At 44.0% G+C, this 26,190-nt stretch overlaps 1 protein-coding gene across 1 annotated transcript in view; it reads left to right on the forward strand.

The window, feature by feature from the left end:
• The window catches only part of XPR1 (xenotropic and polytropic retrovirus receptor 1), a 243,538-nt gene that overhangs the window by 195,679 nt on the left and 21,669 nt on the right, over nucleotides 1–26,190 (forward strand). The window contains exons 8-11 of the mRNA XM_030572121.1: nucleotides 6,507–6,694; nucleotides 9,161–9,340; nucleotides 18,845–19,010; nucleotides 21,074–21,268. Of these exons, the coding sequence (XP_030427981.1) occupies nucleotides 6,507–6,694; nucleotides 9,161–9,340; nucleotides 18,845–19,010; nucleotides 21,074–21,268 (729 nt within the window). The remainder of the gene's footprint in view (nucleotides 1–6,506; nucleotides 6,695–9,160; nucleotides 9,341–18,844; nucleotides 19,011–21,073; nucleotides 21,269–26,190) is intronic.

Below are 26,190 nucleotides of genomic sequence, written 5' to 3' on the forward strand. Positions count from 1 at the left end.
CTGTCATCCTTGATTACCTTCCCAATCTCAAAACGTTGGGCCTTGCCCTCAGCTCTATACGTGTCCGCTTGGCAACGCTTAATATTTTCTTCCCCCTTCCTATAGATGTTACCTCCATGTTTATACACCCTACCACTGTCTGTTTCATGAAAGGTCTCCTCAATACCTTCCCACTAGTAGTACTCAAGCCCGCACCCCCATGGGACCTGAATCTTGTTCTCTCCACCCTCCCAAAGCCACCCTTCGAGCCACTGGCAACATGCTCCCTCTCCCATCTCTCCATGAAAGTGATGTTCTTATTGGCCTTTATGTCAGCTAGACAAGTCAATGAACTGGCAGCCTTGATGGCTGACTCTCCTTTTACCATATTCCACAAGGATAGTTTCTTTACAGCTACACCCTAAGTTCCTCCCCAAGGTCATGTCAGAGTTGCACCTCAGTCAGTGTCCCCACCTCCCTGTCTTCTGTCCCATGTGGACAGGATCTTGCACTCCTTTATTGTCCACCTTACACTGGCATTCTTCCTCCACAGGACCCATGCCGTTTGCACAGCAATGAAAATATTTGTAACTATTGCCAATGGATCCAAGGGCCAAGCCCTCTCTTCCCAGTGAATCTCCAAATGGGTCTCTGGATGCATCTGTGAATGCTATCCAATGTACTGTCGCCTGATGGTGTCACAGCGGACTCTGTGCAAGCAGCCACATCAGCCTGCTTAACAGACATCTCATGGCAAGACATCTGTAGTGCAGCAACATCGTGCTCCGTACACACATGCACGTCCCACTATGCCGTCGCCCAAGGGGCAACTGTGGATGCTGCAGTGGGCTACACCATACTACAGACTGCACTTCCTCTCACGTCCTCGCAGCTACCTCCACACTGATCACTGCTTGCTACTCACCCACATTTGGAACTCACATAGGGACTATGACTTGAAGAAGAGGAGGTTGTTACTTACATTTGAGATGTGTGGCCCCCTATTTGTATTCCAATACTCATCTTCCACCCCCTCTGCTGTGGACTTGGCTACTCATCGGAAAGAGGGTCATTGACGAAGCGTTGATCCATCTGGCCAATTGTACCCTCTTCTGCAAGCATGAGGGGATGCACGATACACATGTGGTTCACGGGATACTGCTAAGAAACCTTCGGTTCTGGCACATAGTGCACATGCACACGCACGTTGGAATACAGATAGGGACCACACATGTCAAAGAACCTCCAGTGTACAGGTAAGTAACCCCTCTTATTACCACCCATCCATATGTGTCGGGGGCCTCTTTTAATGTGTGTGTTTATGTAACTCCATACATCGTCTTCACATTTCTGTCTAAGCTTGCATGTTGATCTCTGTGAGAGCTGTGAATACCATTAAAGCCAGCTGCTGTTTGTATTTATCTCGCAATGTGGAAATTGGTTTATTTTCAATGTTCAGAATGAAAAAGCATCATAATGGTAGTAATGAATTCATGACCACAATCCTTATCTTCAAACACACGCACCAAAACTGATGTGAATTAGTGTGCTTCCATCAGGAGACATGACCTGAAACCTGTGAGTTTCTACAAATATTGGGAAAATAAAAGTTGTACTGGTACTTGCAGCTATAAAGTTAATTTAAAAAATTGCTACTTTGCTAACATATTAGTAACGTTTACCAAAGTGTTTTGAGAGTCTGCTTGGTATAAACATGACGTCAAGGCTATAAATTTGTAATGCCTTAGGGCAGGCATTAGAACTTGGGAGGTTCAATTACAAAACACACCAACCGTACCTTCTGATTTTTAAAAAATTAACATCACCTGTAGATCTGTGTTTTTTGAGTAACCTGAAGTCCACAATGGTTGTCGCTATCACAATCAAACCAGAGAGAGTCCTTTAATAGGGTAGACTGTCCTTCACTAACTCCTATGGGGACATGGCCCCCTCAGTGTCACATCTTATTTGCTGCCGTATCTAAATGTTTTATAGCTCCTGAGAGTCTAGATGGCTTTGAAAGTATATTTAAGCAGGAGTATGGTTTGTTACTTATTAACAAGTACGATTTTACACAATGCCTCATGAGTAGCAATTTTTCTCACAATAGCAAGGGTCATCTTCACTTGTAAAAATACATAATTTGGTAATAGAACAGACTAGTGTACTGGGATACAGTGAAATATCCATGTGATGTTCGCTTTTCTATATTAGCATCTCTCAAGATGTTAGTGAATATGGAATTGTTAATACATTACTGAAGTGAAGCTGCTAATTCAGAGTTTGTATAATTTTCATAGTACAGGAACAAAGCTAGAGCATTCAAATCATAGCAAGTTCTTGGGGAGGAGAAAATCCCTGACTCTAATTACTTCAGTTCTGCAACATATTTGAACAGAATTTGTAAGAGAAATCAACATGTCATCGTGGATCTAAATGCAATATTGGAAACTGAATAGAACTGAAACAGGTTTTGACCCTCTTGGGGGCATCAGAACAGAGAAAACCTTTCATCCGTTAACACTCTGAGGGCTTGGCTACACTTGAGAGTTACAGCGCTGGTGGTGGCTTTACAGCGCTGTAACTTACTCCCCGTCCACACTAGCAAGGCACATACAGCGCTGTATCTCCCTGGCTACAGCGCTGGCTGTACTCCACCTCGGCCTGGGGAATAACGACTGTAGCGCTGCTCTTGCAGCGCTGGCGTGCCAGTGTAAACAGTGATTAACCTTACTACTCTGTAACTGATCTCCGGAACCTCCCATAATGCTTTTTAAGTAAAGATAACACTCTTTGTTTTGTTGTGATGCCTCTCTTTGTTTTGTTGTGAACTCGGGGCTCCCGGAGCTGCTATCTAAAAAACAAACACAGCTACTGTTTGCTCGAACAGAGGCAGGCAGGGGGATCAATGTCCACAGCCAGTGTTTGCTTGAGGAGAGAAGCAGCTGGGGGCGGGCAGGGCAGGGGGGTCTGTTTTGGAGCAGCTGCTTATCTGGTCTGAAGGCTATTTGCATTTAATGAATAAGAGAGGGGTGGGGGAAGGGGTTGAAACTTCTAAAATGATTGAAGATTGGTGCTGTATATCTTCAAGTCCTTAGAACTTGCAGTGTCAGCTCCAAAAATCCACTCTCTGTGTCCCCCACGCTCCCTGTCACACTCCACCCCACCCCCCTCTTTTGAAAAGCATGTTGCAGCCACTTGAACGCTGGGGTTGCTGCCCATAATGCACCACTCCCAACACCGCTGCAAATGTGGTCACACTGCAGCGCTGGTAGCTGTCAGTGTGGCTACACTGCAGCGCTTTCCCTACCCAGCTGTACAAAGACAGCTCTAACTCCCAGCACTGTACAGCTGCAAGTATAGCCAAACACCCAATGCCTCTTTAATTTGTCTACCAAGTATCAGTTGGTGAAGGTGTAACAACAATAACACGGATTTAGCTGACTTTAGTAATTGGGCTAACCTGAGGTATTAGAGCTAAGTGAATAGAAGGTTAGTAAGGCAAGCCTTTCGACTCAGTCTTTGACCATAGAAAAGTGGGGGTAACAAGTAAACACGATCATGGTGCTTTATCTGAGTCTTCATTTACACACACCACAAAAGTGCTAAATTAGCACCATCATCATGTTCACATTATGCCTCTGGCGTTTAGGGCAGCGACAAAGCTCCTTTGCTCCTATCTGTTTCTGGCAAGTCTTTCGATGGTTCCCCAGCTGTGTCCCAGGTTTTTCAGCTTGGCTTCCACAGCTCTTTGCCATGTTGTTTTCAGGTGGCCTCATTTTGACTTGCCTTCAGGTGTCCATCTTATTGCTGCTCTTGTGATGGAATCAGTTTCTGTCCGAAGCACGTAGCCAATCCATCTCCAGTGCCTCCTGGCAATGATGGTGCTCATATCCTCTTGGCTGCACTGTGTCAATAGAGTTTGGTTTGAGATTGTTCTGAGCCAAAAAGATATGGAGGATTTTTGTGAGGCAGGTTGTATGGAATGAAGAAAGTTTGGACATGTCGTACTTTCTCATTCCCCAGTGTTCTTCACTATAAAGTAACGTTGAAAGTATACGGCGCTGATAAATCTTGAGTTTGGTTTTGGTGTATTTTGATGATTTCCAGACTGTATTTAAGCTCTTGAAGGTGTTCCTGGCTTTATTTATTTTTGTTCTGGATATCCTGGCGTGTTCCACCATCCTGGCTGATGGTACTGCCCAAGTATATGAATGTTTCTACATTGGTGAGAACATAACCTCTATCTGTACTGGTGCTACATACTTTACCATAAATGACTGTCTCTTCTCAAGAAGTCAGGATTGCAGTAACAGTAGAGTTGCACGTCATGGTTAGAATGCATTGACAGAGCAATATAGGGAAGATTTTACAAGTTATCTGCCTATACTGCTATCTAGTTCAGGCCAGTCCTAGTAGTGCTTCATTTTCCTGAGCAGAATCATCCATAAAAAGTGGGTTTTGGTTGCAACTCCAATAAACTGTTCTTGATTATTTTCAGACTTGTCATTTGTCCCTTCTTCAATACAGGCAGAGTCTGATTCTTAGGCCAACTGAAATTATATAGAACATAATGGTGAAAACTGATGCATAATTATTTTCACTATTTATACAGTGCTGTAACTTTGTGTGGCACTTAGATTTTTTTTCAGACTCAACAAATAGACCCCTCGAACTCTCTCCCAGGTTCTATCCGAGCTCTGGTACACCTAGTGGGGCAAGATCCCCACTGGTCCTTGCCTTTTACCAAGAATTTTTAAGTGGGATTTATTCTCATGATGCTCCATCATCATTCTTCACAGTGTTTCCTGTTCAATATTTTGGGGTCTGCTTTGCCCAGAGTAAACGGGTTGATTTCCACCTTCTCTCCCTTTCTATGTGTAATTGTTTCCTCCCTTTATTTGCAAGCTGCCCCGGTTCAAAATAAAGTTCAGACGTATATTTTCACAGTCATATTGTAAACTAACTTATCTGTCACCCTCTTCAGGACATTTTTGGTGAAATCCTTTTGAATGTTAATTAGACATCTGCTGATTTGGCTCAGTGTTACCTGAAACCTGTTAATATTATCACTTTTGGATATAAATTTTAAGGGACAGTATTTGAATAATTTCTTCTTATCCATAATTTCTATCTCAGTAATTCCAAGCAATATAAACTATGAATGATGGCCAGATGAATGAAAATGGTTAGAGACAGTTTCATATGGAGAGACTGAAAAGATTGGAGCCATTTAGTTGAGAGGAATTGAATAAGAGAGGGTGTGGTAGAGGAAAAATTAATTGACACAGAGAAGTTAAATTGGGTGCTCCTGTCAAGCCTTTCTATTAAAAAAAAAAAAAATTAAAAGATTGGGCAGGATAAGGGGCAGGAGGGAGATGGGAATATTCAATGAAACTGAAATTGATTGAAAAAAAAAATTAACTCACCCGTCAGTAAGAAACCTTGCCTTGGGCAATCAGGAGGGTAAAATTTTACAAGACTGCCTGGGCTGGACAAAGATAAAGCTTCTGTTTTAAAGACTTGATTGCCATTTCAGATGCAGTAAATACACATGGGTCTCCGAAAGCTTGTAGGACTGAACAAAGGAAGCAATATACATTTCACCAACCTCACTTGAATTTAGTGAATAGACAGATTTAGCCCTAGTTTAAATAGTGTGTATTGTATTTCATTGGCTTGGTTTGAGGCTAAAATATTTGTGCCTTCATTTGCCGAGAAAAAATGAGGCTTCAGCTTCTTCTAGTTACAATTCCTGCAGGTACCAATGCTCCAGTTTCACATCACTCCTACCAATAAGGGAGTAGGATGTTACTGGTGGCCTGAGTGGGAGATGGAGCAGACCTAGTAATCACTGGCATGTTCAGAAGTGGTCGGGGCAGAAGCAAATTGAGGTAGAAGGAGACTTAAAATACAGTGAGGACAGTTAACCATTGGAGCAGTTTACCAAGGATTGTGGTGGATTCTCCATCACTGGAAACCTAAGATTGGATTTTTTTTCTCTAAAAGATATGCTCTAGATCAAACCGGAATAAATTCAGGGAAGCCCTATGGCTTCTGCTATTCAGTAGAAGTTATATTAGATGATCACAGTGATTTCTTCTGGTTTAATAATCTATGAATCCCTAATGTTTGACAAATCTTAAATTTTACTTATGAGGTGAGGCTTGGGAAGACACGTGTATAATACCAAATAAAGCTTAACTTTGATCATTTGGCCAAAAAGAGGAAACTCAGACCACCACATGCATCTTCTCTTGTTTGTCTGTCCAGTGACAGATCTTCTCCCATCCCCAAGAAAAAAGCAAGTCAAAACTTCAATCTGGATTTAGGGCAAAGAGTCCTGGTTCCCCACTGTGTTCTAATAGCTAGAATACAAGGCTCTGGATTAAGAGTACTACCCTTTTCTTGTGGGGTATGTATATTATCTGCTGTTTACCTTAGGATCAGCATAAGAAGCAGAGAATTGTTTTGGCCTGCAATATGGCATGTATTATATCATTAAGCACTTATTCTCTCTCTGTCAGGTGTGTTTTTTATAGATGGACCAAATGTGTGGCCACTGGTGAGAATCTATCGAGGTGGCTTTCTCCTGATAGAATTCCTCTTCCTCCTGGGTATCAATACGTATGGCTGGAGGCATGCTGGAGTGAATCATGTCCTCATCTTTGAACTCAATCCTCGCAGCAATTTGTCCCATCAGCATCTCTTTGAGGTAAGCAGAACAAGCCTGTGATACTTGAAGGGGGCGAGAATAGCTTCCTTTGATGGACAGCCAGCCAGCCCATTAGCTGTAAAATCCCTCTTGGTCTGTTCTCTGCTTGCTTTACCTGTAAAGGGTTAAGAAGCCCACAGGTAAAAGTGGGCACTTGACCAAAAGAGCCAATGGGAAGGTAGAACTTCAACCAACCATTCGTCGTAACCACGCAGTCCGAACGTGGTCTGGGAGCAGTTTTAATGCAGGAAGGACCAGATCAACAATTCCATCCTGTCGTGTTTCTCAGCAAAAAAAAACTTTCTGAGAGGGAAAGACACTGGTCAGTCTCAGAAAAAGAATGTTATGCCATTGTGCATGCTCTGGAGCAGCTACGCCCATACATTTGGTGATGGCGGTTCCACCTGCAGACTGACCATGCTGCACTGAAGTGGCTTCACACAGTCAGAGACTAACAAAAAACTTCTTTGGTGGAGTTTTGCTATTGAAGGCTTTGATTTTGAAATGCAACACATTTTAGGAGCCTCTAACAAAGTGGCTGATGCACTCTCCCAGGAAGGTTTCCCAGAATCACATGGGTAAAAATGTCTCTGCATTCTAAGTCATTGTAGTCCTTGAAATGCAAAAAGTACTGTTTAGTTCTTCATGTAATTATTAGTAAAGTTAGAGGTGCATGTATCTTATTAACTCTGTTTCCTAAACCTCCAGGAAGAAATCCTAGTCAATGTGCACCCGACCTGAACCAGGCTGGCCAACACCTTCTGTGATTTGGGGGGCATGTGATACATGGGGGGGGGGAGTAGCTCCCTTTGATGGACACCCAGCCAGGCAGTTAGCTGTAAAATCCATCTTGGTCTGCACTCTGCTTGCTTTACGTGTAAAGGGTTAACAAGCCCACAGGTAAAAGGAAAGGAGTGGGCACCTGACCAAAAGAGCCAATGGGAAGGTAGAACTTCCTTTTGTCTGTTATTCTCTAGGCTGCAGGGAACGGAGCAGCAATGCTATAAGCAGGAATTCTGTGTAAGGCTTGAATCAGGTATAAAAATTCATCTTCCATACCTAGAAGAAATTATTTTAATAGGGAATGTTTTTAGTTAGATACAGTCAGGTTTATTTCTTATTTTGGCTTGTGGATCTCCTCTGTGCTAGCACCTGATGTTTTCGGTTGCTTGTAACCTTTAAGCTGAACCCCCAAGAAAGCTATTTTGGGTGACTGATTTTTGGAATTGCTCTTTTAAAATCTAGCAAAAGCCTAAGTTCCAGATGTATTGTTTTCCTTTTTGTTTTTAATGAAATTTACCTTTTTTAAGAACAAGATTGGATTTTTGGTGTCCTAAGAGGTTTGTGCATGTTGTTTGATTAGCTGGTAGCCACAGCTAATTTCCTTTGTTTTCTTTCTCAGCTCTTCCCTGCGGCAGGGGAGGTGTGAAAGGGCTTGAGGGTATCCCACAGGGAGGAATTCCCAAGTGCTCCTTCCTGGGTCCAAGGGTGGTTTTTTTGCATTTGAGTGGTGGTGGCAGCATTTACCAAGCCACGGTCAGGGAAAAGCTGTAACCTTGGGAGTTTAATACAAGCCTGGAGAGTGGCAAGTATTAATTTTTAGAATCCTTGCGGGCCCCCACTTTCTGTACTCAGAGTGAGGATTCAGCCTTGACAAAGCCACGGGAGCTACTGTGCATTTTAAGTATCAGCAGAATAAATCGTCCTGTTTCCTTGGAATGAATTGTAACATAACTATCAAGAAAAGGTTCAAGAAAGGCCAACAAAAATGATTAGAGGTTTGGAGCAGCCTCCATATGAGGAGAGATTAATAAGACTTGGACTTTTCAGCTTGGAAAAGACACAACTAAAGGGGGATATGATAGAGGTCTACAGAATCATGTCTGTTGTGGAGAAATTAAATAAGGAAGTGTTACTTACACCTTCTCATAACTCAGGAACTAGTGGTCACCAAATGACATTAATAGGCAGCAGGTTTCAAACAAACAAAAGGAAGTGTTTCTTCACCCAACACACAGTCAAGCTGTGGAATTCTTTGCCAGAGAACGTTGTGGAGGCCAAGACTATAACAGGGTTTAAAAAAAAACTAGATAAATTCTTGGGGGATAGGTCCATCAATGGCTATTAGCCGGGATGGGTAGGGATGGTGTGTCTAGCCTCTGTTTGCCAGAAGCTGGGAATGGGTGATGGGATGGATCACTCGATGATTACCTGTTCTATTCATTCCCTCTGGAGCACCTGTCATTGGCCACTGTCAGAAGACGGGGTACTGGTCTAGATGAACCTTTGGTCTGACCTTGTAGGCTGTTCTTATGTTCTTAAGTCAAGAAAAGGAGGTTACTGATGTGTTACTGATTTGATTATAGTGATGAAAGCAGCTCTTCCTTGGGTTCTGTAGTATGGAATTCAGAATTACCTTAACTCATCAGGTGTATAACTTTGTTTCTCTCCTCCATCTTTTATTAGATTGCTGGATTCCTTGGGATGTTGTGGTGCCTGAGCCTGCTGGCATGTATATATGGCAAATTTACCCATGTCCCTATGCAGGTGAATCCACTCATCTTGTATGGATTCATGTTGCTTTTCCTCATCAACCCCACCAAAACTTTGTACTACAAGTCCCGGTTTTGGCTGCTCAAATTGTTGGTAAGTCTGGAACCTGGTACAAACTCAAGAGAAATCGGTGTGGGTAATTGAACCCAAGTAGTTGAAGTGTGTGCAAATACATCACTAATTTTCAGACCTGGGAGTGTATGCCACACAATTTTATGCATGCTTTGATTCATAATACTCAAGCAAGTCCATGCATAAGGAATTAGATGTGTGTATTTGTTGAGCATAGAGCATAGAAGTTACTTTCAGTCTTTGTACTGTTTCTGTTATGTTGTTCATACCAAGGATATGTACACACAAATGTTCACACATACAAAAATAAGCATATGTGGTGTATGCATGCACACACAAATGCACCATATAGCTTTTCTCATATCTCAGCCATGCTCACTGTATCTCTTCTTTAGTAAAGCAGTTTGGGTAAGATTACAAAGGGCTAAAAAGCAAAGCTGACAGAATGCTGTTTGCCCAAACTGAAAATGGGCCAATTCTCAAATAGAGTATTCATGGGTAGCAGACTATAGCTGAGGTTACTTTCATTTTATACTACTAGTCACCACCACTTCTTCAACATTTCTTTTCTATACTTGTTCTGAATGAGAAAGATTAATATTTTCATCTTGGCTATTGTTTCCCTGGTAACAAAAGTCAGAAAAAATGAATGGAAACATGCTAATGCTATAGAAAGATTATAAATGTAAACACCAACCATTTTGACCCAGAGATCTCTTACCAATTTTTCCCCAAAATGCATACGCCTGCCGCCACTCCATATGTCCATGCACCCTTTAATTTACATTAATTTTAATGAAATTGATTCTGTGACAGATTGGATCACAGAAACCCTCTGGGAGCTGCCACCTGAGGTGCCAAGACTATTTTCTGCCCCTGCCTTCCCTGCCAGCTCGGGACCTCAGCACCCTGTCTTGCTGAGCCAGACACTCCCGACTGCTCCAGGGTCTGAATTACTTGCCCCAAAGCTGCAAGTTTACCTGAAAGCAGCTAACAGAAATGTTCCTGTTTTTAACACTCAGATGCCCAACTCCCAATGGGGTCTAAATCCAAATAAATCTGTTTTACCCGGAATAAAGCTTATACAGGGTAAACTCAAATGTTCATCCTCTATAACACTGTTCGAGAGATATACACAGTTGTTTGCTTCCCCAGGTATTAATACACTCTAATTAATTAATAAGTAAAAAGTGATTTTATTAAATACAGAAAGTAGGATTTAAGTGGTTCCAAGTAGTAACAAAAAGAACAAAGTAAGTCACCAAGCAAAATAAAATAAAATGCGCAAATATATTTCTAATCAAACTGTATACAGATAATCTCACCCTCAGAGATGCTTCAGTAAGTTTTTTCCTCAGACTGGACACCTTCCAGGCTTGGGCATAATTCTTTCCTCTCGGGGTATGGCTACATTTGGAATTTCAAAGCGCTGCCGCGGCAGCGCTTTGAAGTGTGAGTGTAGTCAGAGCGGCAGCGCTGGGAGAGAGCTCTCCCAGCGCTGCATGTAAACCACATCCCTTACGGGTGTAGCGTGCAGCGCTGGGAGCTGCGCTCCCAGCGCTGGTGCCCTGATTACACTGATGCTTTACAGTGCTGTATCTTGCAGCGCTCCGGGGGGTGTTTTTTCACACCCCAGTTGCAGCGCTGTAAAGTGTGAGTGTAGCCAAGCCTTCGTACAGCTCTTGTTCCAACTCAGGTAGTAGCTAGAGGATTCTTCATGATAGTGCTCCTCCTTTGTTCTGTTCCACCCCATTATATATCTTTTGCATAAGGCGGGAATCCTTTGTCCCTCTCTGGGTTCCCACCCCATCCCCTCTCAATGGAGATACACTGGGTTAAAGGTGGATTCCACTTGAGGTGACATGATCGCATATCACTGCAAGACTTCATTGCCCACTTGCCGGTATACAGGAAAACTTACAGGTAAACCACAGCCATCTGCAGACAATTTCCCTGGTTAATGGGAGTCATCAAGATTCCAAACCAACATTAATGGCCCATGCTTTGCATAATTACAGTAGGCCCTCAGAGTTTCAGGTACAAGAGTGGTACATTTATACAAATAGGATGATCGCACTCAGTAGATTATAAGCTTTGTAATGATACCGTACAAGAGACCTTTTGCATGAAGCATATTCCAGTTACATTATATTAACTCATTAGCATGTTTTTATAAAACCATATAGACTGCAACGTCACAGATTCTTTCACCTTTTCACTGTTACTGCTGTGAAGGCTTGGGTTCATCTGGGTTTCTTAGAAGACCTTACATTTTCTGGCTAAATAATTTTTTGATCAATTTGCACTGTAAAAACACTGAGTGATTTGCATGAGGGAGGATTAAGGCCTTGTAGGTGGGTCCTGGAGTATCCTCCTCTATGGAATTACTTTGCTAACACTTGGTAAATATTTTTTAATTGGTGCAAACTGGAACAATTCAAGGGTAAGACATAAAATTGGTCTTCAGCATGAACATGCGTATACATATACAAGTATACATATAAGTGTACACACATTTTGTATATATACATCTTATTTAATCTTTAAGAGTTCAACTTTCTAATAGTTTTAACATGCTGAGTCTCTGTTCCTTTTGTGCTCCCTTCTTTTCCTTTTCTCTTTCATCATTCAACAAATCACTCTCTCTCCTACATGGGTGATTTTTCAGATGCAGTCCTGCTCCTTTCTCTTCCCCTCCTTTCTTCAGCCCCTAGCCTGGCCACCCATATTACTACCAACTTGTCCAGGGGGAGGCTGGGAACTTGCCTGGCTTCCCTCTTCCACACCCCCATCCCATTGGAAACAAATTAGCAGAGAGTTATTGGGGTCCATCCTGATTCAGTTTCTGCCTTCCTTTGAGGAGCAGAAGACATCTCCCGCCTCCAGATGCTCTGCAACATAGGGTACGTCTACACTACAGGATTATTCCGATTTTACATAAACCGGTTTTGTAAAACAGATTGTATAAATTCGAGTGCACACGGCCACACAAAGCGCAATAATTCAGTGGTGTGCGTCTATGTACCAAGGCTAGCGTCGATTTCTGGAGTGTTGCACTGTGGGTAGCTATCCTGTAGCTATCCCATAGTTCTCGCAGTGTCCCCCACCCATTGGAATTCTGGGTTGAAATCCCAATGCATGATGGTGCAAAAACAGTGTCGCGGGTGATTCTGGGTAAATGTCGTCACTCATTCCTTCCTCCGTGAAAGCAATGGCAGGCAATCATTTCGCACCCTTTTTCCCTGGATTGCCCTGGCAAACGCCATAGCATGACAACCATGGAGCCCATTTTGCCTTTTGTCACTGTCACCGTATGTGTACTGGATGCCGCTGACAGAGGCGGTACTGCAGCGCTACACAGCAGCATTCATTTGCCTTTGCAAGATAGCAGAGGTGGTTATCAGTCGTTCTGTACCGTTTGCTGCTGTCATGGGTGCTCCTGGCTGACCTCGCTGAGGTCGGCCAGGGGCACAAAGACAAAAGTGGGAATGACTCCCCGAGTCAATCCCTCCTTTATGGTTTATCTAAAAGTAGAGTCAGTCCTGCCTAGAATTTGGGGCAAGTGTACTAGAGAGGGAGTACCAGAGAGCGCAGCTGCTCTGTGTCAGATCCCGCAGAAATGATGAGCTGCATGCCATTCTAGGGGGTGCCCCTGCAACAACCTCACGCATTGCTTCCCTCCTCCCCCAACCCTCCTAGGCTACCATTGCAGGGTCCCCCCATTTGTGTGATGAAGTAATTAAAGAATGTAGGAATAAGAAACACTGATTTTTAGTGAGACAAAATGAGGGGGAAGCAGCCTCCAGCTGCTATGATAGTCTAGGCAGGACGTTAAACAGTGGAGGGGAGAGGAGCCCAGCATCCCGCTGCTATGATAGTCCAGGCAGTACAGAATCTTTTCTTTAGACATGAAGGGGGGCGGGGGAGCTGATGGAGCTCAGCCCCTAGTTGCTATGATGAGGACGGTTACCAGCCGTTCTGTACCATCTGCTGGGAATAACCGGGAGTCATTCCTATTTTTACCCAGGTGCCCCCGGCTGACCTCACCTGAGGCCAACCAGGAGCACTCACGAGATGATGATGAAGATGGATATCAGTCATATTGTACCATCTGCCATCGGGAAGGGGATGCTGGTGTTCAGCGCTGCAGCACCTCTTCTACCAGCAGCATGCAGTAGACATACGGTGACATTGAAAAAAGTCAAGAAACAATTTTTTTCCCCTTTTCTTTCACGGGGGGAAGGGGGCGTAAATTGACAAGATATACCCTGAACCACCCCGGACAATGTGTTTGACCGTACAGGCATTGGGAGCGCAGCCAAGAATGCAAATACTTTTCGGAGACTGCGGGGACTGTGAGATAGCTGGAGTCCTCAGTCGCCCCTCCCTTCCTCCATGAGCGTCCATTGGATTCTTTGGCTTTCCATTACGCTTATCACACAGCACTGTGCTGTGGACTCTGTATCATAGCCTGGAGATTTTTTTTCAAATGCTTTGGCATTTCGTCTTCTGTAATGGAGCTCTGATAGAACAGATTTGTCTCCCCATACAGCGATCAGGTCCAGTATCTCCCATACGGTCCATGCTGGAGCTCTTTTTGGAGTTGGGACTGCATCGCCACCCGTGCTGATCAGAGCTCCACGCTGGGCAAACAGGAAATGCAATTCAAAAGTTCGCGGGGCTTTTCCTGTCTACCTGGCCAGTGCATCTGAGTTCAGATTGCTTTCAAGAGCGGTCACAGTGGTGCACTGTGGGATACCGCCCAGAGGCCAATACCGTCGATTTGCGGCCACACTAACCCTAATCTGACATGGCAATACCGATTTCAGCGCTACTTCTCTCGTCGGGGAGGAGTACAGAAACCAGTTTTAAGAGCCCTTTATAGCGATATAAAGGGCCTCGTGTGGATGCATGCAGGGTTAAATCGGTTTAACGCTACTAAAATCGGTTTAAACGCGTAGTGTAGACCAGGCCATAAACTACTTACATTTCACTCTGACACAAAGGCGGGCTTTTCCAGACCAATATTAATTCTTAAGGGGAATACAACACTTTTTTCCATAAAAGGAACTATAATCAGTTTCATTTCTGTGTAGAGTTATTGTGTGGGCACGATCTCACAATTATAGCATTATTGTGGCACCACTAGCACAGGCACAGTGAAACATATTGGCATGATAGAACTAGAAAAGAAGCACTGAAAGTCTTCACAACAATGGCAGCTTTAGAAATTCTGCATTTTGCTGCTGATTATTCATCAAAGTCAAAGGACCCCGTACAGTTGTGTCCATAAGGTAGTAAATGAGACTTTTTTCCCTCTGTAGTACTCCATCACTGAAATAACAAGCTCTGATTCATGCATGGCAGGTTACCTGCACAGCTTATTAGCAGACAGATTGCACATTGTGCTTGACATTAAGCATTGCAACTGTTGTGTGTATGTTAATGAGCAAAGACTAGTTGATGGAGTACATTGGGAGTGATAGTGGCAGGCAGAGGTAACACAATAATGAAATGACTTGAGCTTGCAAAACCATTAAAATATAAAAAAACAACTTCTGCAATCATTACTGCAATAACTGGAGTTCACAGGTGCAATCTAGTTAATAGTTTTCTTTGTATGAAACCTTGGAGGTTGACACATCTACTTGAATCAGAAAAGCTTTCCCTTGTGAGTAATTGGAATCTGAAAGCTTATTTCTTGGAAACTTGGGAGCGAAGCCACTTATACAAAAGGTTTTTCATACACAAATCTCATTGCACTTTCATTACTCTGCCTATTTTGACGCTAACAGTAGACAAGGTTCCCCTTTTATTTATCTTGGGTACAAATTCAAAACTATGTATTTCATTAGCTTCCTCGAGTATATTCTGTGCCTTTGGACGACTCTCTGGGCTGGTATACACAGCTTTTCTACCACTTTCACTGTATCAGTTTAGAAACAGATTGTGGTATAATCCATCTCTAATGTGAACGGTGACATTTAGTATGGCACTTGTAAGAGACTAGCTTCTTTATTTCTGTCTAAATTTATAGAAATTAGAATCATAACACTGGAAGGAACCTCGAGAGGTCATCTAGATCAGTCCCCTGCACTCAAGGCAGGACAAAGTATTATCTAGACCAGTGGTTCTCAAACTTTTGTACTGGTGACCCCTTTCACGTAGCAAACTTCCAAATTAAAAACTCTTTTTTATATATTTAACACCATTATAAATGCTGGAGGCAAAGCGGGGTTTTGGGTGGAGGTTGACAGCCCAAGACCCCCCATGTAATAACCTCGCAACCCTCTGAGGGGTCCCAACCCCCAGTTTGAGAACCCCTAATCTAGACTATCCTTTACAGGTGTCTGTCCATCCTGCTCTTAAAAATTTCTAATGATGGAGATTCCGCAACCTCCTTAGGCAATTTATTAGCTATATGTTATAAGCATCTTTATATAGCTATACCTGTATCCATGCTAGAGGTTGCAGTGATTTACTCATCTCTGTGTCTAAACTGATATAGTGAAAGAACAAAAACTTGTGTAGAATAGCACGTTGGCTTTGAACTCGGTAAGACATAGTGAACTGACACCTGCAGGCTTGAGGTCTCTTAGGGAGAAATGGTTCAACAAAATGCAAAGTGACCTTAATGGTGCAAAATAATACAGTACATTTAACTGTATGTAAGGCCAAAAAGCAGACAGACCACATAAAGGAATAGCTGTTAGAGGCAATCTGGGTCAACCCAGATGATATCAAAGTGGGTCTCTGACTACGTATGAATTTTTTATGAGTTATACAGGAAAGATCCTCTGGCCATATTAGGGCTCATTCTACTAGGGCTCGAGCAGCTTACCTGAGATATGTAGAGCAGGAATGTGGTGCTCGATCCACCCATTTACCAGTCAGCATTCCCTAGCACAGGCCTCCAGATCAGATGCCAATTTTGGTAAGGCTGCTCTGCAGTTAACAGTCAAGGAGGATTCCTTGTACCCAACTCCATGCAAACAGACAGCTGCTTGTTAGTCACTAAGAATGAAATCAGTGTGGGCAATCACTTGAAGAGAGAACAGTTACTTAAATTACGGTAACTGCGGTTCTTTGAGGTGAGTTGTTTCCATGGATTCCATGATCTGCCCTCCTTCCCTGCTAACGCAGAGTCCTATTCCTATGGGATTCTGTATTGATGAAGGAAGTGAGGAGCAATTAAGCCCACACTGCTCTTTATGCCCTTGGGTAGGGGGCACAAGGACACCTATGATGCAGGCACAGCCCCAACAGAAGCTGCTAGCCCAAAAGAATCAATACTCAACTGCAGTGGGGCATAGGTGCTCCAAAGGTAGAATGCATGTGCAACACATCTTAAAGAATCACAATTGCTGAAGGGTAAATAATCTTTGCTGTTCATTGCCATGCTGGATAAGCAAGCCCAGGGCGCACCTGGTTTTGCAATGTAGAAATCTAGCAGGAGTTTACAGGTGGATTAAACATCCACTGCTTCAGCACTTATTAAAACTACAGTTGTCAGCTCCAGAATGCCCATATTCACCCCAGCTGGGAAATGGTCCAGTCACAATGGTGACCAAATATTTGAAACTAAAATTCAGGTCTCATTCCTAATATTTTAAGCAAGAAAATATTTCTTAATGTTGTCAGAGACAGGTTTGTTGGCCGTGGGGTCTGATTTGGTAAATGTGGCAGAGTTTTGGCAGCTGCAAAGGCAGATTTGGTTGGTGGTACTTGTTACTGGGAACAGCCCACTTGTAACCACACTGTAAACTCTGACCTCTCCCTGTACCTCTGGCACTGTCTCTCCCAAACCTGATTGTGTTCTTGGGGTCAGCTGCTTCCTTCTTAGCCTCCAGTGTGCTCTCTGCATGCCTCGCTATTGAACTGTGTAGGCATTGGTACAGTGGGGTCTGGGCTACTGCACATGAGCAGTATTCCAGACAGAACTGCATACCAAGATGTGCACTGTTCAGTGGAGTAGCAAAAAGGAAACACATTGGAGTGGGGGAGTAGGATGCAAACAGCACAGGAGCAGTTGGGAACCACAGACAGTTGGGATTAATTTCAATTCCTGGTGTACGTGATTAGAGTACTGGTGCCCTCCTATAGGTTTAAAACATGTGCCTGGTCACTCTGTCAGCTGTAAACCTTAGATGTAGTATTTTAGTCTATTGTTGTATCTACGTATCTTAAGTTTTTATACTGAGGTCCATCCCTATAGTATCTGAGCACCTTCCATGTAAAAGAAATAGCAGATGTCAGTACTGAGTGTCATTTTTATGGTGGAAAGGTCTTTTTGAAGAGAGGTTTTGCAGTGTTCCTTAATTACTGTTAGACTTTGGATTTCCCTGTGTCCTTTGGAAGCTTGTTACACAGCTGAACCCCTCATCTGAGAACATTTTGTCCCTAACTCTCATGTGCTTTATCTTGGGCTTTGTGATGTGCATTGTGCTAGAGGAACACAGCTGTGTCTCTGCTTCACACACTGAAATGTAGTCTTTAATGTAGCTGTGGTTTGATCCATGAATTGCTTTGAAGGTTATGACCAAAGTCTTAAACTAGCATCAGAAACTAACTGGGAGCCAGTGGAGAGATTTGACCACAACCCTGATGTGCTGTGTTTTTATAACCATTTTCTTCCAATGTCTGCTCTGCATATTAATAGTAGAAACCTTCTGCTTCTCTGCAGATTAGTTTTACCCAATGTTTCCTTAATAGAAAGCTTCATAAATGTCTGAACTGTAGTTCAATGCTGGTGTTATCTTTTAGTTACTATAACTAACCAGTCAGGGCCAGTTGTAATCAAAGATAATGGAGCATGAACATTGCATGCTTTGAAAGGAGTGTAACTGCTGTCAAGCCTTGGAAGGGAAATAGACTGGGATGGAGAGGGAGTCTGATTAATATTTGACAGTTAAAATTTCCTCTGCTTTTTTAATTTAACTCTTTAAACTCTTGAGGGATTTTGGGGCCCTGCATTAAGGTTGAACATTGGAGACACATGGTCTTAGGACTTGGTGTACAAATCTGAGTCAAGGTCAGATTAGAGGCCAAAATGGTGATCCAGAACCTAGTGGGGATCAGGTGTGGAATGGGGAAGAAGCATGCTAAGATGTGCATGTGGTTATGGTGGAAATGCTGGGTAGGAGAGGTCAGAAGCTATTGTCAATGTCATAGATTGGGAAACGTTGGTTACATAGCACACTCTTAAGGGAGGATTATGAGTTTCTTTGGAGAATCTTGGTTCTTGCTTTGAAGAGATTAAAAAACTCAGGCCAGCCAGAAAGGAAAGGCTGTGAATAACTGAATACAAGGGCAGAAATGGATGCCTGAAAGAGGAAATGTTGTGCTCAGTTCTTGTGAGTGAAGGGGAAGTTCTACTGCCAGGAGGAATGATGAAATGGCAGATCTTTGGGGGGGAGCAGTGTGATATTTCATGTAAATTCAGCACAGTCTCATCTCCTGCTACTATACTGTCAGTCTGCTCTATTAATATCTTCTATGCTAACTCCATGCTGTTTTAATTCCCAGTTCCGGGTGTTCACAGCCCCCTTCCATAAGGTAGGCTTCGCGGATTTCTGGCTGGCCGATCAGCTCAACAGCTTGGCTGTGATACTTACGGACCTGGAATACATGATCTGTTTCTACAGCTTTGAGCTCCAGTGGCACAACAATGCCGGACTGCTGGCAGATGCAGGTATAGTAGTGATGAAAATGAGATGGTAACAAATATGTATGAACACTTTGCCCAATAAATCCAGGAACATTGATACAAACTGAAAATTTCAATAGGCTTCTTTCTGTCTTTTAGCAAAAATTCTCCCAATAACATAGGAAACTCATCCCATCATAACTGATGTTCCTTCTAGGCACAGCCCTAGAGATTTTATTCTTCCATTCCTTACCGCCCCATTTACCAATCCATTTGTCTGGTATAACCTGCTGCTGTGACTGGCATGACCTATGTATTTAAGAACTTGTTTGCCAAGATTTTGAGGTGTTCTTTGACAGAGGAAAGACTCAGCAGTTTTCCATCTTGGCTGGCAGTTTTTCAGACTCCTTTCCAACAATGCAATGACACTTAGCCTTTTGTTGCTGCTTAGTGTTAGTGATTCATAGAAGCAGTACAGAACCGACTACCAAGAATTCAGAGCTTATGGGGAAATATTCTCATGAGGATTTTTTCCCCTAAGGGCTCTTCTCCTGAGGGTCTTCCATATTCCTAATACACTCATGTGGGTTCTTTCCTGTTTTATCTGTGCTTTCCAGGCTATTTCTTCCAGGTCCTATGTTTCAGTGTTTGCTTTTCTTCTGGAGGGAATGGCAGGAACTTCCTCAGAGCTCATTGGTGCCATTCATTATTCAATTACAGTTGACACTGAGAGAGACAAGGGCCATGTACACTGGCTCCATATCATTTCCAGCTTGGAGAGCAAGAGATGATCTCTGAATGTTAACTCTGGTCTTCCCCATGGCAAAACATTATCTTATGCCTCTGGACCAGTCCACAGTCCTTGTCGTTCCATTTTAACCAGCAACCACTGACAAATCATCTTGTCAATGGGCCTTAAGCATGTCTTGAGAGAACTTGAAACCTGCTTTCTGTGTGCATCAGCATTGCTTCCTATTCCTCCAGTCTTGCCTACCTCAGAACCTTCCACCCAGATGTATTAAGGCTGCATTCTAAGAGTCTGTTCCCTCTAAGCATTAGTTGGAATTAAATTAAACTGTTTAAAACAAGAAACTCTGTATACTGAAATTTTCTGCATCAAACCAAAAAGTGGAATAAGAACACAGTTCCCCTGAAATAAATATTAATTGATCTGAGGGAGTGAACAAGTTCTGTATATTGATGACCTGATGTTTTTCAGGTGTGCTGAGGCACATTTTGGAAATCAAGCCATAAGTGACTAGATATGGACATGTGTAAGAATGTAATAGACTTTGGAATTTACACTAAACTCGTGGCTTTTCCTGCCTTTTCCTCATTACTTATTGGCATAAATCATTGCACCCCTAAAAATGGGATTTTCTTATGCTAATTGGTGATGTGACAGTATTAGGAGACAGACTCAAATCAGTTGATGGTTATAATTAAAGGGACACATTCAACTTGAAATCTGGCCATTTAAAAACAAGAGTCAAGTCATTTCAGGTACTGTACATCCCCTCGAGGTCCCCTGCTGAATTTGGTGGTTCTGTGGGAACACATTTCTATGTATATCTAAAATTCAGTGTAGCCTTTTTGTAATTTTTTTCCTCTCTTTCATGTGCTCCTGCATGGAGAGATCCACACAAACAGGAGAGAAACTGAAATTGAGTGTACACGGTGCTATCAAATGCACGAAGTTAATAAAATAAAATAATAGATTTTTTCCCCTATGCTTTCGTTGATAGTAATCTTAGTTGCTATGTGTAACAATACTAGGTTTTAAAATTTTCTGACTGGAATGTGTTGTTCAAGCTTTTTCTCTTTAAAGCCTAGCAGTGATTGCTCCTGTTATTGAAGTAAAGGGATCTGGAACACCTTCCCTTGACTGAAACACCTGGTTGTGGGATTGAAAATGTTGAGATGCTAAATATAGATGCAAATACAAAGCAAATTGTACCATTGCTTAGGATATTACAGTTGCTGCTTCCAAAAGCTTAGTGTCACTCATCTCTTCAAGAAAGGTAGAGGCAGTGAGACAATTAGAAGGGAATGAGAGCAGAATTAAATATTTTGTTTCCATGTCCACTGAAACATCTCTTCTCTTGTAGGTGATCAGATTTGTAACAGCTACTCCTACGGAGTGCGAGCAGTTGTCCAGTGCATCCCTGCTTGGTTGCGTTTTATCCAGTGCCTGCGCCGTTACCGTGACACCAAACGGGCCTTTCCTCATCTGGTTAATGCTGGCAAATACTCCACCACCTTCTTCATGGTGACATTTGCAGCCCTTTACAGCACTCACAAAGGTATTGGATTTAGCTATTTCACAAAGCTTTGCAGAACCTCTGCTGTCTTTTGTCAGTCTTTGCTCCTCAGTCATCTTTTCTCTCTGTGGACCTTTAGGTGCTAATGTTTATAGAGAGAAAACAGAATTATGGATAGAGCCCTGCAAATCCGTGGGTATCTGCTTTATATCCATGGACCATTTTTTGCAGATAGCCGCTCAGATGCGGATACTAATTTTGTATCCACACAGGGCTCTGACCATAACAGACTCAGCAGAATGGAGCATCTGTGGCTGTGACCCAGGCTCCAGCTCAGTTCTCTGAATTGCGCAGCAGCAGGTATAGCCCACTGGGCATTCTGAGAGTTGTAGTCCCCAGCTTGCTTGGATGGAGGAGGTACACTATAACTCCTAGAAGGGAGTGAGCCCAGCGCCATTTTAGAAGAGGTATGGTGTGTAATTTAAACTAGCAGGAGGCAAGGGCCCATGCTGTGAGGGGGAGAGTAGTTATTGATACTCTCTGTCTGGGCCTAGTCTGCATGCATTACTGCCCCTGCAGCTGCCTAGGGGTGTCTTAGCTTCCCCTCCCTTCCCCCCAGAGGATGGTGCAGCACACAAGGGCCCAGGAGTGTAGCCTTCCTACCCAGAGTGGGGAACAAGGTATGGTGGGAGCAGAGCAGGCGGTGGGGCAGGAAAGAAGTGGGGGGTGGTTGGGGGCTTGGTACAGCCCAGCATCACTGCCAAGGGTGCCGGACCCCTCCCAAAAGTGGGAGACGGGCCAAGGAGCCTGCCCTCCTGCCTAGGATGGGATGGGGCCGAAAGCAGCCCCCTACCTGCCCGCCCAGGGCAGGTGGAGGGACCCAGGCTCCCCACAACTTCCCACGTGGCTCTCCTTAATCTGGCTCCGGCTGGCAGTGGGGGCCTCAGAGCCACACCCTGGCCGTAAGAGCCGGGTGGCTAGCTGTAGGGAGCCACAGCGGACCTTCCACCTGCCCTGGGTGGGGGGTACGAGCAGCCCCCTGGCCCATGTTCCCACCTCCTGGGCTCCCCGCCCAGGGCAGGTACAGGGTCTGCAACTCCACACCGGCTCCTCACAGCTGCCCACCTGGCTCTTACCATGGCTGGGATGCAGCTCCAAGGCCCCCCTACCCTGGCTGGAGCCAAGTCGGGGAGAGGCACATGGGGAGCTGATGCGGAGTTGTAGACCCTCTACCTGCCCATAGCCAGGTGGGGAACCTGGGGGTCGGGGCCCAGGCCGGGGGCTGCTCTCAGCCCCCCCAACCACTACCGCAGGTAGGTCAAGGGTCCATTGTGGCTCCCCACTGCTGCCCAGGTTCCCCAGCTGGGCTCACTTTCTGCTTGGGGGGAAGAAGAAGTGAAAGGGGCACAGTCTGCCCTGGTGAAAAGTGGCCCCCCCCTCCCGGTTTCAGCAGCACTGGTCAGTGCTCCCCAGATGCAGATATCGGCAGACAATTTTATGGTTCATGTGCGGATACACGTATTTGTATCAACGCAGGGCTCTAATTATGGACAGTACAAGAGATAATGAGGCCTTCTCTTTCCCCTTCAGAAAGAAAATACTGAACTCCTAAGAAATTTCCCAACGATTTTTTCTGTGAATAGAGACTAATTTTTGACTCTCTAGATATGTAAGGAAATGGACTGAGCTCCTGCTTTATGTAGTAGTTACCAGTCCCTTGATATTCAAGGGCTACTATCAGAGATCAAACTGAATGGGGCTGGTCCATTATTTAGGAAGGTAGAGGAATGTATCGTGTGCTAGGAAAAAGCCCCCTGTGGGATTCATGTATATTTTTATCCCTTTTCTTTCTCAAGCTGGTGGGGAGTTGTTTCCAACCCATTTAACTGCCGATTGAGCTCTTTGATCCCTCAAGTTCCCTATCTCCGTGACAACTGCAATTATTACTTGATTCTGCTCTTGTTGTGAAGGAAAAAGCTTTTAGCTCCTGCACTTCAGGCAGTCGCCCTGTCTTTCATTGTTCTTTCTCCTCCAAGTGCCACGTCCCTCAAAAGCTTTATTCTTTCCACTGAAATAGATGTCTGCTGTATCTACAGAAATTAGCAACAGTATACACTTGTGAGCCAGTTATTCATCCATGTGTATGGTCAAGGAGATGATAGAGAAATCAGAAAAATATACAAAGCTTCCTTCTAGCTGTCTTAGTAAGATGTTTCCTTCACGTGGACATCAAGTTTATTAGAAAACCCTGATGGTGCAAGAGTTGGTGCTAGTTGAAAATAGGTTGGCATCTGGGAAGTAATACAAATAAAACACAAGCCTTGAGCAATGTAGATGGCCTTTAACAATGTATTAGTACAAGCTGTCTGAAGACTGAAAGTTAAACCATATTCATGAATGTATTTTGTATCCAAAGGTACATGCTTGCTTCTCTTGGGGGTGTTAAGTAGCAGACTTTGTCACAGCTGATAGCCCCCATGTTCGACTCCTCAGTCTGTCTCCCACTGTCACCTCCACAAAAAGTGTTCCCCTCTTATTTAAGATATTCCCCTACTGGGTTTTTTTTCTACTGCTTTTGCCAGTCTGAGGCTGCAGTCGAAAATATGTGCTTGTAAAATGTGCCTGTTTAATATAAGTTTGACCTCTTCTTAGGCCACGTCCAGACTACCCGCCGTATCGGCGGGTTAAAATCGATTGCTCGGGGATCGATATATCGCGTCTAATCTAGACACGATATATCGATCCCCGAGCGCGCTTATATCGATTCCTGAACTCCATCAACCCCAATGGAGTTCCGGAATCGACAGGGAGAGCCGCGAACATCGATCCCGCGTGGTGTGGATGGGTGAGTAATCCGATCTTAGATATTCGACTTCAGCTACGTTATTCACGTAGCTGAAGTTGCGTATCTAAGATCGATTTCCCCCCCCTAGTGTGGACCAGCCCTGAGTCCTCTTGAATTTTGCACCTGTGCCAGTATCACTGACTGCAGGTTTCATTGCTACTGTGTATAACTTTTACATCTCTCTCCAAATCTGACACTTCATAATGAAGTATTTACAAATCATGGAGACAGGGCCTGCTCAGATTGCTAGTTTAAACAAGGGCTACCCTACAACACATCATCTCATCGTAGGCATAGGGGAGGTGAATTGACAAGGTAATACTGTAATCTTTAGGGTAATCTGATTTTTGAAATACAGAAATCGGCCACCTGTTCCCATGGACGTTACAGCAAGATTTGGATAGTTAAGAGTGGGCAGAAAATGTGCTCACTCCAGTTTTCCAATCTCCCCCTCTCCAGCCACGCTTCTTCCCTCTTGCCCTGGTGGCTCTTCTCTTCCATGCAACCCGTGTTCCCCAACCCTTTGTCAAAGGGCCTCAGGGCCCAGCTGTCTCTGCTAGGCTTTGGTGAATATGCTACTACAGCCTTCTGGCCACACCCTGTTAATACCAGACACTTCTTCAAGGAGTGTCCCTATCAGTGCTCCACTGTAGGTGTATCTGCACCCCTGTGCCTCTACACGGAGATTTCAGGTAGCAGTGTCTGTTCAGCCTGCATGTGCGCTCTACCTCGAGACTATCTAGCACTTGACAGGCGACCCCCACTCAGTTCCTTCTCAATCACTTTTGGCTCACAGGGGAGCAAGGAGCAAGCAGTTGTCCCTTCCTTATCTGCATCATTAGCATATATAGTAATTGTTTGTTTTGTTCTCCTTAACAGTTAGTGTTTTCTTTTTACCTGTTGAGATGAAAGAAAAAGAAGAGAAAAAACTTTAGTTTACGTTTCCCATCCTGTCTGGGAGGACTTCCCACCCTCTCCCAGGGGTGTTTAGAAGACACTATAAGTTCTTTCAAATAAAAAAAAAATAAGTTTTAAAAATAAAAGAAGAAGCAACTCAAAGTCCTACGAAAAGGGGAAACGAGATCAAATTGCTGAGTTGGCCAGTCGCACTGGGGAAACTGTCTGGCCAACAGCTCAGCTTAGGGGCTTGAAGCCCTTTTTCTCGAGCCTTTACAAGGGGAATATGCTGCTCTTTTTGGCAGCTCTACCCCCCTGTGAAATTGAAGGCTCTGGGGATGATCCAGAGTCAGCACATGAGTACTCTGGAGGCTGAAGTGCCTTCTCCATAAGGAGGAGTTTTAACTTCAGCGCCTGGTTCTTGCGAGATCTCAGCTTTGGCTGGTGGCAGAGGGAGCATTTCTGAGGGATATCGGACTTTCCCAGGCATCAGACACAGTGAGAGAGTGTGTCCATTATAGGAATCGACTCCTTGCAAGAGAGGCACCTCTTGAAACCAGGGGAGCGGGGCATTCCCCTCGTGTGGGAGGCTATCCCCCCCTAGCAGAAAGGATTGCAGAAGAAAGTTCTTCTTTCCTCCTTGAAGCTGGAAGGGACCTTATGAGGTCATCTAGTCTGGTCCCTGCACTCAAGGCAGGACTAAGTATTACTAAACCATCTCTGACAGATGTTTGTCTAACTTGCTCTTTAAAATCTCCAGTGATGGAGATTCCGCAACCTCCATAGGCTATTTATTATAGTGTTTAACTACCCTGACAGGAAGCATTTCCTAATATCCAACCTAAACCGCCCTTGCTGCAATTTAAGCCTATTGCTTCTTGTCCTATCGGAGGTTAAAGAGAACAAGCCAGTGCCCAGAATTGCCCTTGTCACCAGGCTGTGTATCACCAATATCCCAGTCAGTGCGACCCTTTCCCAGTGATGAGTCTGACAGTGACCAGGAGGATGTCATCTCCCTGGCCTCTCATCGTGGCCTGCCGTAACAAAACAAGGATCCTCCTCAATTCCATCAAACCGACTTACAGTCATGGGTAGCGGCTCCTTTGGGCACCCCCACCACTGATGTCCCTCCGCCTCCCAGTGGCCGTATTGGGATCCTTGGGTGACACATACATCCCACATTTTGCAGCTGTGACGAACTAGGAATGTTCATAATATTCCC

This window comes from Gopherus evgoodei, chromosome 8, assembly GCF_007399415.2.
Source record: "Gopherus evgoodei ecotype Sinaloan lineage chromosome 8, rGopEvg1_v1.p, whole genome shotgun sequence".
In the NCBI taxonomy this organism is placed as follows: Eukaryota; Metazoa; Chordata; order Testudines; family Testudinidae; genus Gopherus; species Gopherus evgoodei.